The following is a 15,135-nucleotide window of genomic DNA, read 5'->3' as shown; positions in this document are numbered from 1 at the left end:
GCCCTATAATGTTAAGGGTAGATTGAGTTAATATACGTAGAGCACTGAAAACAAAATGATGCTCTCTATACATATTTTATTTCTTTTTTATTTAGGAGGGGCACACCTTTCAGGCATAGCCCTCGGCCTGGATGAAGGTGTGGCTGAGCATCCCTGTTCCTGGAACTTGGCATCAGCATCACTGACATCGGAAGCACACGGACCCCCTCCCACTTCGACAAGCATCAAACCCATCTCTTCTCCTTGCTCTGGCCAGGTCAGACTGGAGCCAACTGTGCTGCAGCTCCTGTGGAAGCCTTGGCAGGGAGGTGAGGGGGAGCACCAGTTACAAGCAAAGCCTCCGAGTGCAAAGAGCCTTCGCTTATGATTCAGGAATCTCTGGGCAAGTTACCTAAGGTATCTGAGCCAGCAGTTCGTCATCTGTGGAATGGGGAGAATGGCAACACTTCTCATAGGGTTGAAGTAGGGAATAAAATGATATAATGTGTATTAAACCCTTAGAAAAGGGGCTGGCCTGGCATATAGTAAGTGCTTAATAAATGTCATCTGTTGTCATCATCATCTAACTTAAAAGAGTTTAGCGACAGTGTTCTTGAATCTGCCTTTGTTTACATACTACGGGTCACGTGTTTGGGAGTGGGGAGAGGGAATAAAAACTACTTTTATTTATAACTGTAAATTGTGTGTATGTATTTTATATTTTATATAGGAAGTAAGTCAGGAATATGGGGCCTCTCTGAGCTAAGGCCAAGATGTGGTGCAGCTGGGCATACAATCCAGCTGCCCCTCAGGATGCTTTGCAGAGTCTACCCAGATGCACCAGGCTGCAGAAGCACCATCATCTGGTGTCCATCTGCACAGCCATAACTAGGGAAGAGGCAGAGCTGAAGTATAATGGACAATCCTTGGCAACTGGGATTACTTATTCACTCATTAAACACTCCCAGTATGTCCACAGTATATGGTTCTGGAACAAAAGCAAGTAAATTCTGTTTTCATGAAAGTCTCAGTCTCATGAGTGAGAAGCATTAATACATAAGAGAGCTATGATAATAGAGACACATGGCCCTGGGCAGAAAGAGCAGAACTGAGGAGAAATACCAAATATCTAACTTGGTAATGGAAGTGGCTGGACTGGCACAGCTCACTTCTGGGGGCCTGGGGTTGGAAGGAGAAATCTGTTTCTGCATTTCCAAGAATCCTGGGTCTTACCTACACACCTTCTGTGTCCAACCAGTGATACAAATGTTACTGGCTCAGAAAAGATTGTTTAGGGATGGGCTGGCCATTCTTTCCTCTAAATATACTAAATTCTATTTTCTATGTAAGTTAAGACCTCATGAGTTTGCCCCTGCAAAAAATACCTCCGTGACTTTGGCTTTCAGCAATGGTTAACGTTGCAAACGGCTGTTTAAAGTATGCTTCTTTCCTTTGTAAGACTACTGTTATAAATATTGCAAACTAGGTTGTACATGGCAACACAAATAATAAATCCTTAAAAAATACAGTTCCCACTGCAATCTTCAACAGAACCACAGCTACATCCCACCAAACAGTAGGATAGCAACCTGAATCGCCTGTTAATATTATTTTTTTTTTAATCTAGGGACTTAATTAGCTGCTAGGAATAGAACAGTAAATCAGTTGTCTTTTAATCCTGCTACATCTCTTATAATATTTTCTTTCATTAGGTAATGTAAATAATATTCTCTGTTATGTTTTCTTTTTGCTATGCCTGCCAAGAAAGCTTGGGGCTAAATTTAAGGCATGATAATAGTCCTTTAACCATGGGAGGTTTTGGTATATTTGCTTCCTTTTTATTTTACTGGGCTTTTGATTTGTTAGGTCTAATTTAGTAGTGTGACTCTGTGTGGGTCTTATATTGGTAGAGTACTACAGTCGATTAGAAATACTACTGTTATTGGCCCGGGTGTTTCTTTTGTTTGTTTGTTTGAGACAAGGTTTGGTTCTATCAACCAGGCTGGAGTGCAGTGGCACAATCTTGGCTCACTGCAAACTCTGCCTCCTAGGCTCAAGCCCTCCTCCCACCTCAGCCTCCTGAGTAGCTGGGACTATAGGCGTGTGCCACCATGCCCAGTTAATTTTTGTATTTTTTGTAGAGAAGAGGTTTTGTTACGTTGCCCAGGCTGTAACTGCCCACCAAAAGTGCTGGGACTACAGGCATGAGCCACCACACCCAGCCCGGGTGCTTCTTCTTTTTTTTTTTTTTTTTTTTTTTTGAGACAGAGTCTTGCTCTGTTGCCCAGGCTGGAGTGCAGTGGTGCGATCTCGTCTCACTGCAAGCTCCACCTCCCGGGTTCACGCCATTCTCCTGCCTCAGCCTCCCGAGTAGCTGGGACTACAGGTGGCCGCCACCACGCCCAGCTAAATTTTTATATTTTTAGTAGAGACGGTGTTTCACCGTGTTAGCCAGGATGTCTCGATCTCCTGACCTCGATCCACCCGCCTTGGCCTCTCAAAGTGCTGGGATTACAGGTGTGAGCCACCCCAGCCTGGGTGCTTCTTAAAGGGCCTTTATTGTTTTAGCAACAGCCGAATAAATAAGAAGCTTAAGCAGTGTGAAAGACTTAGCTCATCTCAATGGCCATGGGACTCATATTCAGGCCTCCTCCCCTCTGTGAGTCCCTCCTGCCCTCAAACCTCTCCCTGTTTACCCTATCATTTGCCTTGGGCTTCTGGTCCTTAGCAATCTCTTCCTCTGCTCTGCTATTGGTAGGAGAGATCAAAGTAATAGGATAGTAGGTAATAGAGGTGGCATCCCAAATCAGAGGGCAAAGTGTTGTATAGAGACAGTAGGTATAAGAACATTTAAGGGGAAAAATCAATTCTTAATCTTTTATCTAATACCAGAAAAAAATTTCAGAGGAGAAGTTTTTAGTGAAAAACTAAAACCATGGAAGAAAATATTGGCAAAAATGGCCCAGTCATTTGGGTCCAGCCTTCCAAAGCGAGGCTGGATTTAGTCACCTTTGTATTTCCAGAGGCTCTGCATCATACCCAACACACAGTAAGTGCTAAAGGAATGCTGAGCTGCTCTGGTGGCTGAGGACTCACCAGCGGGTCACCTTCAGCATCACTGGGGGGCATCTGCTTGCTTGTCGATCCCTCTCGAGGCATGGAGTAGCCGTCGAAGCCGACATCCTCAGGCCGTAACTGCAGCAGGGGAGGCCACTCGTGCTGTTGTGGGCTGGCTGCCCATGGATATGTGTCCATCACCCACTTGGCAGGATCCTCCCAGGGGGCGCGCCTTCCATAGAGCTGAAAACAGGCAAAGAAGGAACAGTCTGGAAGTGGCCCACATCTCTCTTGTAGCCCCAGTTTTGCGGCTTTCTGAAAAACTCCCCAAATCCAGCATCATGCCTTCCCTGTTGGAGTAATTCCACTTCTATTCCATGCTCAGGAAGTCATCCAAGATGCAGACAGTTCGAGGTGCTAAGGCTGAAGGCAGCATGACCCAGTGGTCTAGAATACAGGCTTTGGAGTCAGGCTGATCTAGGTTCATGTCTCAGCTCTGCCACTGACTCACCGTGTGACCCTAAACTCTGAGCCTTGATAATCCAATGTGAAAAACTGGCTGTGGGGGAAAAACAATGACCTGATTTGAAGCATTTGCCAACATCCATGGTACGATCCCACCATGACTGATTTCAAACCACTGACATGATGTCACTGGATGTGGAGTTGGAAAAAGGTGCTATCAGTTTTCAAGAGCCAGCTCTAGTACTCCATTTGGTGCATCTACCCAAAGAATACTGCCTACATACCTTGGGTTCTGGGCACCAACACTGCAGGCAGAGGTCACAATGGCCCTGGCTCAATATTTACTTTGATTTTGTATTGAGACAAGGTTTTGCAATGTTGCTCAGGCTGGAGTATAGTGGCATGATCATGCTCCCTGTGGCCTCCATCTCCCGGGCTCAAGTGATGCTCCTGCCTCAGCCTCCCAAGTAGCTGAGACTACTTGTGTGCCACCATGTCTGGCTAATTTTTAAAACATTTTTTTTAAGAGATGGGATCTCTCTATATTGCCCAGGCTGGTCTCGAACTTCTGGGCTCAAACAATCCTCGTGCCTTGGTCTCCCAAAGGTCTGGGATTATAGGTGTGAGCCACTGTGCTGGGCTGGTCCTGGCTCAATAAAACCCCGTTTCTTGAAAGGGGTCTGACTCTTACAGCCCCTATATAGAAGGGCTACTCCTTTTCAAAACAGCAAATTGCTAACAGAGGTTGCACATAGGCAGTGAAATTATAAGGGCTTCTCTCTTGTCATGTATTTCTCAAAATTCCATAATAGCTAATTGGCTCTTAAAACAGTAAACTATATTATCACTTATTTTTATGGTAAGATCAACACCATGCCTCCAAGCTCCTTTTCTTAAGCCTCAATTATCTAATGGTAAAATGATTTTAGTGACCATTACTAGCAATTTCAAGAAATACATACATTCTCTGAAGAACAGAAACCTAGACTGGCCCAACACGAGGCTCTGTATATTACACAGCTAGGTATAGGCTTTATATTTTTCTCCTTTAACACCACCACATCTTCCAGCTGACTTTGTGCCAGGTACCGTGAGAAATGCTTTACGAATACCTTGCTTAACCACCGTGCAACTCCAAGAGGAAGTACTAATACCCGTGATTTACAGATGAGGAAATAGGCCCAGGGAGGAGAGAAGCCAGAATTGGAAACTAAGTATGTTCAATTCCACGGCCCACTAGTTTGGCCCACTTGGTCCATGTGGCAGGACATGCTCACAGCCAGGGCAGTGTCACCTGTAGTTCTGCCGAGAGGACTCTGCAGGGGGCCTTAGGGCACAGAGACTAAAGAGTCCTGTGGGCCACCACGGCTGCAGTGTGTCTCTAGGGTGGCCACGGCTGTCTGTCTGTCTGTCTGCTCCCCCTGCCCTCCCGCGAATCCTGCCGTGGAGAGGGTACAGAGAGCAAGGTGCTGACAACAGTGCGAAGCTGAGCTCTGAACCAACAAAACCACGTCTTTCCAAGGGGAAGGAGCTGGGGCCACCTAGCCCCACCCCCTCATTTACCAGATGGGCCAATCAAGGCCTGAAGAGCAGAGCCCGCTGAGAAAGGCTGTCAGGCAGAGCCCGATTTGAACCTAGAACCTCAGCTTCCTTTGCCAGGCCTTTTTCCTCTCCACCCCTCCTGACTGACACCACCTTGAACAACTCTGAGTCATGTGAGCCACGTGACTCAGCCAGACCCGGAGCAGGGAGATGCGGAGCAGGCTGTTGGCCAGATATCAGTGTGACAGCCTGCTGGGCTCATTGTCCCTGCCAGCAGTGCCCATACTCCCATGACTGTCTGTGCCATCTGGGACCTCTAGCTATGATTTCTGTCAGGGAAGCTGCCCACCCTGCCCCTTCTCAGATGGGCCCATCTCTCTGTATTCGTGGCTATCACCCCCTCTGCTTAAGTCATGCAGCCTCCTATGACTCATTGCCTTCCCAGACACCAGCACTCCTCCCGTCCTGCGCTCTGGCCCAGTCTGTTGCTAAGTCTTCCTTAACCTGGGGCAGGAGTGAGTCTCAGGCCTAGGAGCTCAGTCTGGCATTTGAAAGGCAATTATTGTGTGAGCAGGAAGGAATCGTGTGAGGGGCATGAGTTTGTGTGTATGTGGGCATGTGTCTCAGGGCAGAAGAGAATGCAAAAGTGGGATATTTGGAGCAGAAGAAGGCTGCTCCACATTAGAACCATTTGTGCAATTTTGAGAAGTTTCTCCCTCTGAGGTCTTTCCCTGTGGAAACTGGGCTGCATTTCCCAAGCCAGACCTCACATGAGGCTGAACCAAACCCTCACAGCTACTGCTTCTGTGACAGCTACTGCTTCTGTCTCCACTCTACAGCCTGGATGAGGACATGCTCAGGGCTGCAGAATCACAGAGGCTAGAACTCCTGGAGCTGAACATGTCCTCAGAGATTATCTGGCACCATGGTTTTCAAACATTTGCTCTTCATCTCTGGTCCTCAACTGAGTAGACTGGGGAACTTTTGGGCTTCATAGAAACCAGCCTGAAAAAACACTCTTCCAGTCCAAACTTGTCAATTTATAGATGGAGAACCCAAGGCCAAGAGACGGGAGACCTGTCTGGGGTCTCAGAGCAGGCTGGACAATCCGATAAATGGCCCCACACTCACTCTGCACTGTTCCTGTTCCCTGCAGGCACCAAGCCTGCCCTGGGCACAGAGAAAGGTCTTTTGAGTTACCCTGCAGACTTTAGACACTTTGGCAAGTGTTTCCAATGACAGCTCCAAAGGGAAGCAGGGCTCAGGACTGAGTCATAAGACAAATGCGCATTAGGTACAAGTTAACATCATCTGCAAGAACAGAAAATATTTTTACAAGCCTCCTCACTTGTCACTGGACATGTTCAAGTCTGGGTGATGAATGGCTGGGTAAGTACTGTGGTAAGCAAAGGAAACATCATAAAGCTCCTCAGCTCCACTGCAGGCCCCGAGGGCAGCAGCAGAGACATCTGGACAGACAGACACAGAGGGGAGGACATTCACTTTCCCTAAGGCAGGAGAAGGAAACTGGCATCCCCACTGGGTCAGGAAAAATGGGAGCAGGACAACAGGGAGCTGAGACATTGAAAACTAAAACCTGGGCCACTGTGAGCCTTCTGACTGTGGGATGCAGGGGGCTCCTGGGAGGGTGTGCACATCACAGAAGGATGCATCGGCTGCACATTCAGGAAGGTCCTCCAAGCAGTTCCACAAGTGCATCTGCACATACACGCCCTTGCAGTGCTACCTTATGCTCACTAGAGGGCGATATCATGTTTCCTCCTGGCATGGGTGTACCTGTGGGAGGGGCTACCTGGAAGCCATCCTCATCCCCTGATGACAGCAGGTCTCCTTACGTTCCCACCAAATCCATACTACCATGGGCAGCCCTCCATCCCAGCTCCTGGTGCACGGTAGCCCTGTCAGAACCCATTCTAGGGACTCCACCTGTTCTCAGCCTAGAACCTCACTCTGAACTGCAATGTGCTCACTTCATGGCCACTTACCCGGGTTAGGTGAGGGGCAGGTGACCCTAGAGTAGGTGTGGACTCAAAGTAACACAAAGGAGAGTAGGGAATTTTAATTTTTTAAAAATAAAGGAATCCTTTTGTCAAATGAAATCATAGGGAGAACTCCACTCTATAAAATTCAGTATTTGGTTCCCCAAGCCACCTGTGGCTTCTCAGTGGAGTGATGGGTGTCCTCAGGATAGCCTGAAAATAACAGAAGTAGCCAAGGGGCCAGCTAGTCCTGGGCACCAACACGCACTCCACCATACCCTGCTGAGTGGACATGGTACGGGGCAAGAACGTCCGTGAGCCTCAGTTTCCTCATCTGTTAAGAGACTCACTGGGCTGTCAGAACTAAATGAGATCATGCACGTCGGGCCCCTAATGGTGCCTGGCAAGTAGCAGGCCCTCAAAAAACATCACCAAATGTTCCTTCAAAACCAGAGGCATGAAGAACACAGCAAGCTTCCCCAGGAATCCGCAGAGTCTATACAGTCTCCTGGGCTGATCAGGATGGCGAGGTCACAAGTTTGGGGCATAGTGACTCACTTTTGAGCCACTTAGTGGGATGCAAACTCTGGCCGCCTCCCTTTGCAGCTCCACACTCTTGAAAGACTAACCTTCAAATGACCTCTAAGCACAAAGCAGTGATGACTTTTCCTGCCTCACACTGAACTAGTGAGTCTTGAGATTGAAGCATGTCTCTGCTCTCTGCCCCAGATGGCTGGGGCCTCACTTTCCCATGGTGGGAAGGACGCCCAATGATCCTCTATGATCAGCTCCATCAGCAACCTCTCCTAGGTGGGAAGGGGAGTTCCTTTCCAGCCATGCCCAGAAAGCCTTCCTTTAGGTTCAGGTCCAAAGGAGCAGGGCCTTGGCACCGCCAACCACTGTTAACCAGTGAGGGGCTTGCTCAAGTGCAGCACAAGGCTGGAGCACAGACAGGCTCCCTGCTTCCTGGTTAATGCCTTCCAGGGCAGGGGAGGCCTTTATTCAGCAGAGCCCGTGAGTTCTTCCCAGTGACTCTGAGGTTCACTCCCCTTCCTACACCAGAAGACCACATTTAGAGCAAAGATGAAGCAAATGGGAGAAGGTGAGGTGGAATCAGGGGCAAACAGTCCACCTCATCTGCCTGCAATTCTCTTTGCTTTTCTTAAGCAGCTTGGGTTTCCCAGAGGTGCTGGGCATATCACACTCCCTGGAAGCCATCAATGAGAACAGAGGAGAGAGCCTTCTGAAATGAGACAGACTGCAAGAATCCAGCAGGTAGGAGATGCTTCCACTGGTCCCAAAATAGGAATGACTGAGTGGTTGTTTGGGTCTGTGGTCTTAACAAAACCATTTGATTAAGGACTAAATTATGGTCAATTTATCCACGCCAGTGACTTTACCTACCTAGGGAGGTTCCACTGCAAAGATCCAAAATCATTCATACCTTCTTGTATGAAAGCAACAGTTGATAGAGCTCTGCTAACCAATGATTTTAGGCTGGCCAAAAGTTGCCTAATTTCTTGCTTTTTTCCTGCTTTCACAATACACTTTATTAAATATGCTGACTTGAATTTGCAATGCGCATGCTCCAGTTTAGTGAAATACATCACAAGAGGCAAAATACTTTCCTTTTCAAGCTCTCTTTGTCCTGAATGCCTCTGAAGACCATCATTGCTGCTATAAATCATAGATAGAAAATAGTTGAATACTCCTCAGTTCAGCCCTATACAGAAATGACAAACACTGACTGCAGCCATTAACTTGCATTTGTCACACACGTGCCTGTGGGTGCACACCAGTCCCTGCACCCTCCACAGGCCTATGATAGCATCTTGTGTCTCCCACTGTCCAGTACCAAGGAAACAAAGAAACTCTTGGAAACCTGGCTACCAAACTGGTTTCTGGATTATTCAGCCACATGTGATGTCTGCTGATTACTCACTGTGAGTGTTAAAAGCCTACAGAACTTCTTAGGCTGCCTCCAGGCTCAACAATAAAACTATCCCAAGTTCCAAATTAATGGTAAGCTTCCAGTTAAACCCTGGGTCAAGTGAGAAGTAAAGAATTTTTGCTTTCCGGGCTGGGCACAGTGGCTCATGCCTGTAATCCCAGTACTTTGGGAGGCCAAGGTGGGTGAATTGCTTGAGGCCAGAAGTTCAAGACCAGCCTGGCCAACATGGTGAAACACCGTATCTACTAAAATCCAAAAAAAAAAAAAAAAAAAGCCAGGTGTGGTAGCACACGCCTGTAATCCCAGCTACTTGGGAGGCTGAGGCACGAGAACTGCTTGAACCCAGGAGGTGGAGGTTGCAGTGAGCTGAGATTGTGCCACTGTACTCCAGTCTGGGTGACAGAACAAGACTCTGTCTAAAAAAAAATAAAAAGAATTTGTGCTTTCCAACTGCTGCCAGGCAGGAGGAACTGGCAGCCTTATGGGCCCCAAAGTTCCTAAGAGGGTAGGGGTGCTGATGTCAGGGAAAGAATGCCACCAGCCTCAGGGCTAAGAACCTGGGATTTGACCCAGAAGGCATGGATTCAAATCCCAGACCTTTCAAGCTTCCCTTTTATAACCTTAAGCACATAATTTGTTCTCTTTGAGCCTCATTTTTTCTCTTAAAAATGGAGTAAAAAACCAAATTTCTGTCCAAGTTCCAGGACTAATCCAAGGCTTAACCCAAAAGGCAGATAGGAGAATATTTTGCAAACTGTGAAGTACTACACATGTGTGTGGTTCTACTTCTCAGGCACTCGCGATGCTGAGCACTTTCATTTCATCCTTGCAACAAACTCTTTGTGGCAGAATATCAATGAGGGCTCTGAGGCACAGAAAGGCTAACCAGCTGGCCTGGGGTCACAATGCTAATGGGTGGTAGAGCCAGGACTTGCAGCCAGGTGTGTCCCTACACTGCACTATACTGATGAACTCCCAGGTGAGGGGTTGTCACCCCATGTCAGTCAGATTCCTGGAGGAGGAGATAAAGACAACTCATCTGGTCACCAGAACAGTCCCCCTCAGCTTCAAGGAAGCCAGCAGGGGTGTCTTCTCACCTGGAGTCCTTCTCTGACAGCTTCCAGGAGATAGGGGATAATGGAATAGTTCCACAAGTCGGTGAACCACACTCTTGAGCCGTCCACATCGATGGGGCATGACAGGAAGAGCCGGGGGCCTGGAGACCACAGTGAAAATACATTAGCACTCAAATGGGCATGGGTGATGGGGCATCAGGTGAAGCCATGGTCCGAGCACCCTTCACAGGAGGGACCCTAGATGTTCTGAGGGATGGCAGGGCTGAGGCCTGAACGCAGGTATACTAGCCCTGGATGGTGGCCACAGAGAAGGACACTCTGATCCCTGATTCCACCTGGGGGTCTCCCTCCTCCAGAAAAGGCTTTATGGGGAAGATGCTCACTGTGGCATCACTAATCTTGATTTTTAAAAATGGAAGCCCATGCGCGGTGGCTCACGCCTGTAATCCCAGCACTTTGGGAGGCTGAGGCGGGTGGATCACGAGGTCAGGAGATCGAGACCATCCTGGCTAACACGGTGAAACACCGTCTCTACTAAAAATACAAAAAAAAAAACTAGCCAGGCGTGGTGGTGGGTGCCTGTAGTCCCAGCTACTCGGGAGGCTGAGGCAGGAGAATGGCGTGAACCTGGGAGGCAGAGCTTGCAGTGAGCCGAGATTGCGCCACTGCACTCCAGCCTGGGCAACAGAGCGAGACTCCGTCCAAAAAAAAAAAAAAAAATGGAAGCCCATGACTGCAAGTCCAAAAGAACAGAAACAGTTAAGCAAATGAGAGTACATCTACATTTGATAATGTTGTAGCCTTTAAAAATAATTTTTAAAACTGAGTAATTGGCTGGGCACGGTGGCTCACACCTGTAATCCCAGCACTTTGGGAGGCCGAGGCCGGTGGAACACCTGAGGTCAGGAGTTCGAGATCAGCCTAGCCAACATGAAGAAACCCCTTCTCTACTAAAAAATACAAAAAAATTAGCTGGGTGTGGTGGCGGGCACCTGTAATCCCAGCTACTTGGGAGGCTGAGGCAGAAGAATCACTTGAACCCGGGAGGCAGAGGTTGCAGTGAGCCAAGATCACACCATTGCACTCCAGCCTGGGCAACAAGAGCAAAACTCTGTCTCAAAAAACAAAAACAAAAAAAAAACAACAACTGAGTAGCAACAGAGAATGCTCATGAGATAGTGCTAAATGAAAAAGGATTTTTTTTTTTTTTTTTGGAGTCTCACTCTGTTCCCCAGGCTGGAGTGCAATGGCGCAATCTCAGCTCACTGCAGCCTCCGCCTCCTGGGTTCAAGCGATTCTCCTGCCTCAGCCTCCTGAGTAGCTGGGATTACAGGTGCATGCCACCACACCCAGCTAATTTTTTGTATTTTTAGTAGAGACGGGGTTTCACCATGTTGGCCAGGCTGGTTTCAAACTCTTAACTTGAGGTGATCCATCTGCCTTGGCCTCCCAAAGTGCTGAGATTACAGGCATGAGCCACCATGCCTGGCCAAAAGGAACATGTTATATGTATGCTATGATTGCCACTTCATAAAGCATATATATATATATATATATATATATATATATATATATATGCTTTTATATATACACACATATGAACAAGGACAGAAAAAATAAGCTCAAATTAAAATTATGTCAAGATGGTGGGGTGGTTAGTGATCTTTTTTCTCTGTTCTAAATGTCCAGCTTTCAGAAATGCTGATAAAATTTTATTTTTCAAGCAAAGCCAATCCCAGAGTGTAGCTTCAGGTTGGGGGAACCTTGAGGTGGGAGCTCTTTAGTGAGCCAGCAGTTTCTACATTGGGCCAGGCTGGACACATCTCTCTTCTGCAGACCACTAGCAATTTGGGGTCTACCTGGTCTGTGACTGTCCCTCTGCCCCCCTTTCTATCTTTATGGGCAGTCCAGCTTCTGCTGACTGTGCCTGCGAAGTGCTGTCCTGGCCAGGGCCCAGAGGATGGGCACCTGAGGATGCCAGCCCGCCCCCCTGACCCCAGTCTCCCACCCACCGATGGTGACGTCCGAGGAACTGTGAGCCTCCAGGAAGCGGTTGAGGTGATGCCAGACCTTGGGAATCCAGTCAATGATTTTTACCAGCTCCATATTGCGCACCCGCCCACTGATCTCTGTTTCCATGAGCTTCCTCCTCAGGAATCGGCCAAGGAAACCCTTCACAGGCTCCGTGTGGTTGGCACAAAGCACCCATCTGGAGGAAGTCAGAAACACTTTTGAAGCTGATGATGGTGATCCAAATGATGGCTGACCTCAGGAACCAAAGCACGTTAGAAACAGAAGGTGTATATGCTAATGCAACAAATTGGATTAGCTATGCACTGAACACTGTTCTAAACATTGTAACTATGTATTAACTCACAGTTCCTGATACCAACCCTCTAACATAGATATTATCTCCACCTCCGTTTTACAGACAGAAATGCTGAGGAACAGACAGGTCATGTAACTTTTCCAGGATCAAACAGCTAGTTAATTGAAGAACTAAGATGAGAACCAAGAAGCCTGGCTCCAGAGGCTAGGCTCTAACCACCGAGATAAACTGCCTCTTGTGCTTGATGTCAGGCCCGGTGCTAGGCTATGGAACTATCACTATGACTAAGACACAGTCCTGGTTCCCAGGAGCTCACAGTCTGGTGGAGGAGGCAGACAGGCAAAGAAAGAAATGAAATATGATGAAGCCTAAGGGAATCAGGGAAGGCTCCCCAGAGGAGGGGATGTCTGGGCTGAGACTGGACAGATAATGGGCAGCAACATAAGGAAAGGCAGGAGCAGTTGTTGGGGTCAGGAGTGGGGTGATGCTGCAGCCTTTGCAAAGGCATGGGAAATAGCGTGGATGTTTGGGGAAACTACCAGAGGTTTAGTGTAACTGAAGTTCATACTTGACCTGCCAACCCATGGAGTCTGGATTTCATCCTGCAGGCCATAGGGAGCTGGAGCTACTGAAGGACTTTAAGCACGAGAGTTCTATGGTCAGATGTGTACTCTAGAATGCTCACTCTGGTCTGGCTGCCACAGTGCAGAGGATTGGCTACAGAGTGCAGGGGGAAATCTGCAAGCAGACGTACCGGCTAGGTGATGGCAATGGTGTGCTGGGTGATGATGGGGCAGTGATAGGGGGAAAGAGGAGGACGATGGACTTGAGGGATAATTAGGGGAAAGCATGAACAAGACCAGGACAGCCTAAATGCAGAGGTGAGCCATGCTCTCAGTGTGCTGGAGGAGTCAACATTTCTCTGGTAATTACATTCAGACCCACTTTCAATAGATCTCCCTCAGAGATGCCCATAGAATGGCCAGTGGAAATGAGCCGGGGGTCCTAGCCCAGGAGACAGCTTCACATCCACCTCTAAGGGCCCAGGCAGGAGAGGCGGAGTCAACTGAGATTCAATATGGGGCAAGGGGTGTTTGGTGATGTCAATCAGGCAGCAATGCAATCTAGCACAATCGAGGTGAACAGCCCCTCCCACATCCTGGCCATGAGAGAGCACTAGCGTGGTGCTGTGGCAGCGGGGCAGGGAAGACAAGCTGGTAGGGAGTCACAGCAGCTGGGACTCGAGGGCCCACAGACCCAGCTAGGTGGGGACATTTTAGGTAAAAGCTGTCATTGCTCATGTTCACTTGGGACAGAGAGACGCCACTGGACACAAGCAGGGCAGCAGGGTCACCTGCAGTCCCTTCCAGAGCTGCCCCCTTGACCCTGTGACAGCAGGACTCAGAGGCAGAGACTTGATTGCAAGTTCCACTCTGCCACTGACCAGTGTGTGACCTCACCCAAGTCACTTAAGTCTCTGGGCCTTAGTTTCCCCATTTGTAAACTGAGAGTGGTGAATGTAATTACTTGAGGCTGAAGTTAAAATTAAATGGATTAAGCTGAGAAAAATGCTTAACAATACCTAGCATACAACACATACTCAACACAGGCATCTCTACCCGCCCCTTCTTGCTTTCCTTCTTTGTGATTCCATTGTTTAACTGGACAAGGGAAGGGAAAACTGACCTGAAGTTATGGTGAAGCTGCAGGTTGGGAGTCGAAGAGGTAGCCTGGTTCATTGTGCCAATTATGTAAGGGCTGCGGATAAAATAAAGGAAAAGAAAGCTGTGAGTCCAAGCCAAGCTAGAGAACAAGGTGGTCACAGAGGCCCATGGCCCTGTGCTTCCAGGCCAGTGGACAGCTGGCTGCCTCCCACTCCCAACCCTATGCGTGTGCACAGCTTCACTCCTACACCGGCCCCGGGCCACCTGTGTGCACAGTGCCCCATCAGCTGGCAGCACTCTCTCCCAGGGGGCTATGAGGTCCAGAACCAGCCTTTACCATTTGTGGTACTTGCAGTTGAGCAGCCCATTGAAGATCTCGCCCAGAGAGCTCACGTGGTGTAGGTTGTCCAGGATGATGACGAGGGGCATGTCCACAGCATTGTTCTCACTGTTGCACTGGTCAGCAAGGTTGGACAGGTACTGGCGCAATTCCTGTGGTGGCCAGGAAGGCCGAAGGAGAACAAGTTGGTGAATGCACTCAGTGAAGACACACCGCTCAGGGCCTTTGCCTCACCCAAGCCAGTGGAGGCAGAAAGGCCCTTCATGATTCTGCACTGTAAACACATTCTGGGTGCCTGCCTATTACAGGGCACTGGCTTGGTGCTCAGGGGATGCAGAGTGGGCATGGGATGAGTTAGGACTGGGTCCTGACTTCCAGTATTCACCTGATAAGTGAAAACCTTGAGCCTGGGGTAAAAGCACAGCACTGTGCTCTGTATGTATGTAGCCTGAGAGCTACATACACAGAAGCCCTCTACACATCAGAGCAGCAGAGGAGCCAGACACACACTTAAGTCATGCTGAGTAGTGCTGTGGCAGACACAACACACAGCATTGGGGAGACAAGTCAATATGCACCGGGCTTGGGGAAGTCCTGCTGAAAGGGCAAGCTTTGTATTTAACCTTGGAGAATGGGTGGGGCACTGGCTCAGCAGGGACTAGAACACAGCCCTGCATGCCTGGGGTAAGGGATGCATGTCATAAATGGAAGAGGAAGAATAATGGTGCATCA

At 48.5% G+C, this 15,135-nt stretch overlaps 1 protein-coding gene across 13 annotated transcripts in view; it reads right to left on the bottom strand.

Moving 5' to 3' along the window:
• NAV2 (neuron navigator 2) overlaps positions 1–15,135 on the bottom strand; it is a 773,425-nt gene that overhangs the window by 3,728 nt on the left and 754,562 nt on the right. For all 13 annotated transcript variants that reach the window (XM_054662160.2, XM_508328.8, XM_054662163.2 and 10 more), the window contains 5 exons: positions 14,401–14,555; positions 14,086–14,157; positions 12,083–12,279; positions 10,092–10,210; positions 3,076–3,279 (listed from right to left, as the gene is read on the bottom strand). In XM_054662160.2, coding sequence (XP_054518135.1) covers positions 3,076–3,279; positions 10,092–10,210; positions 12,083–12,279; positions 14,086–14,157; positions 14,401–14,555 — 747 coding nt within the window. The remainder of the gene's footprint in view (positions 1–3,075; positions 3,280–10,091; positions 10,211–12,082; positions 12,280–14,085; positions 14,158–14,400; positions 14,556–15,135) is intronic.

The sequence above is a fragment of the Pan troglodytes genome, chromosome 9, assembly GCF_028858775.2.
Source record: "Pan troglodytes isolate AG18354 chromosome 9, NHGRI_mPanTro3-v2.0_pri, whole genome shotgun sequence".
NCBI lineage: Eukaryota > Metazoa > Chordata > Mammalia > Primates > Hominidae > Pan > Pan troglodytes.
This window is presented reverse-complemented; position numbering and strand designations above follow the sequence as displayed.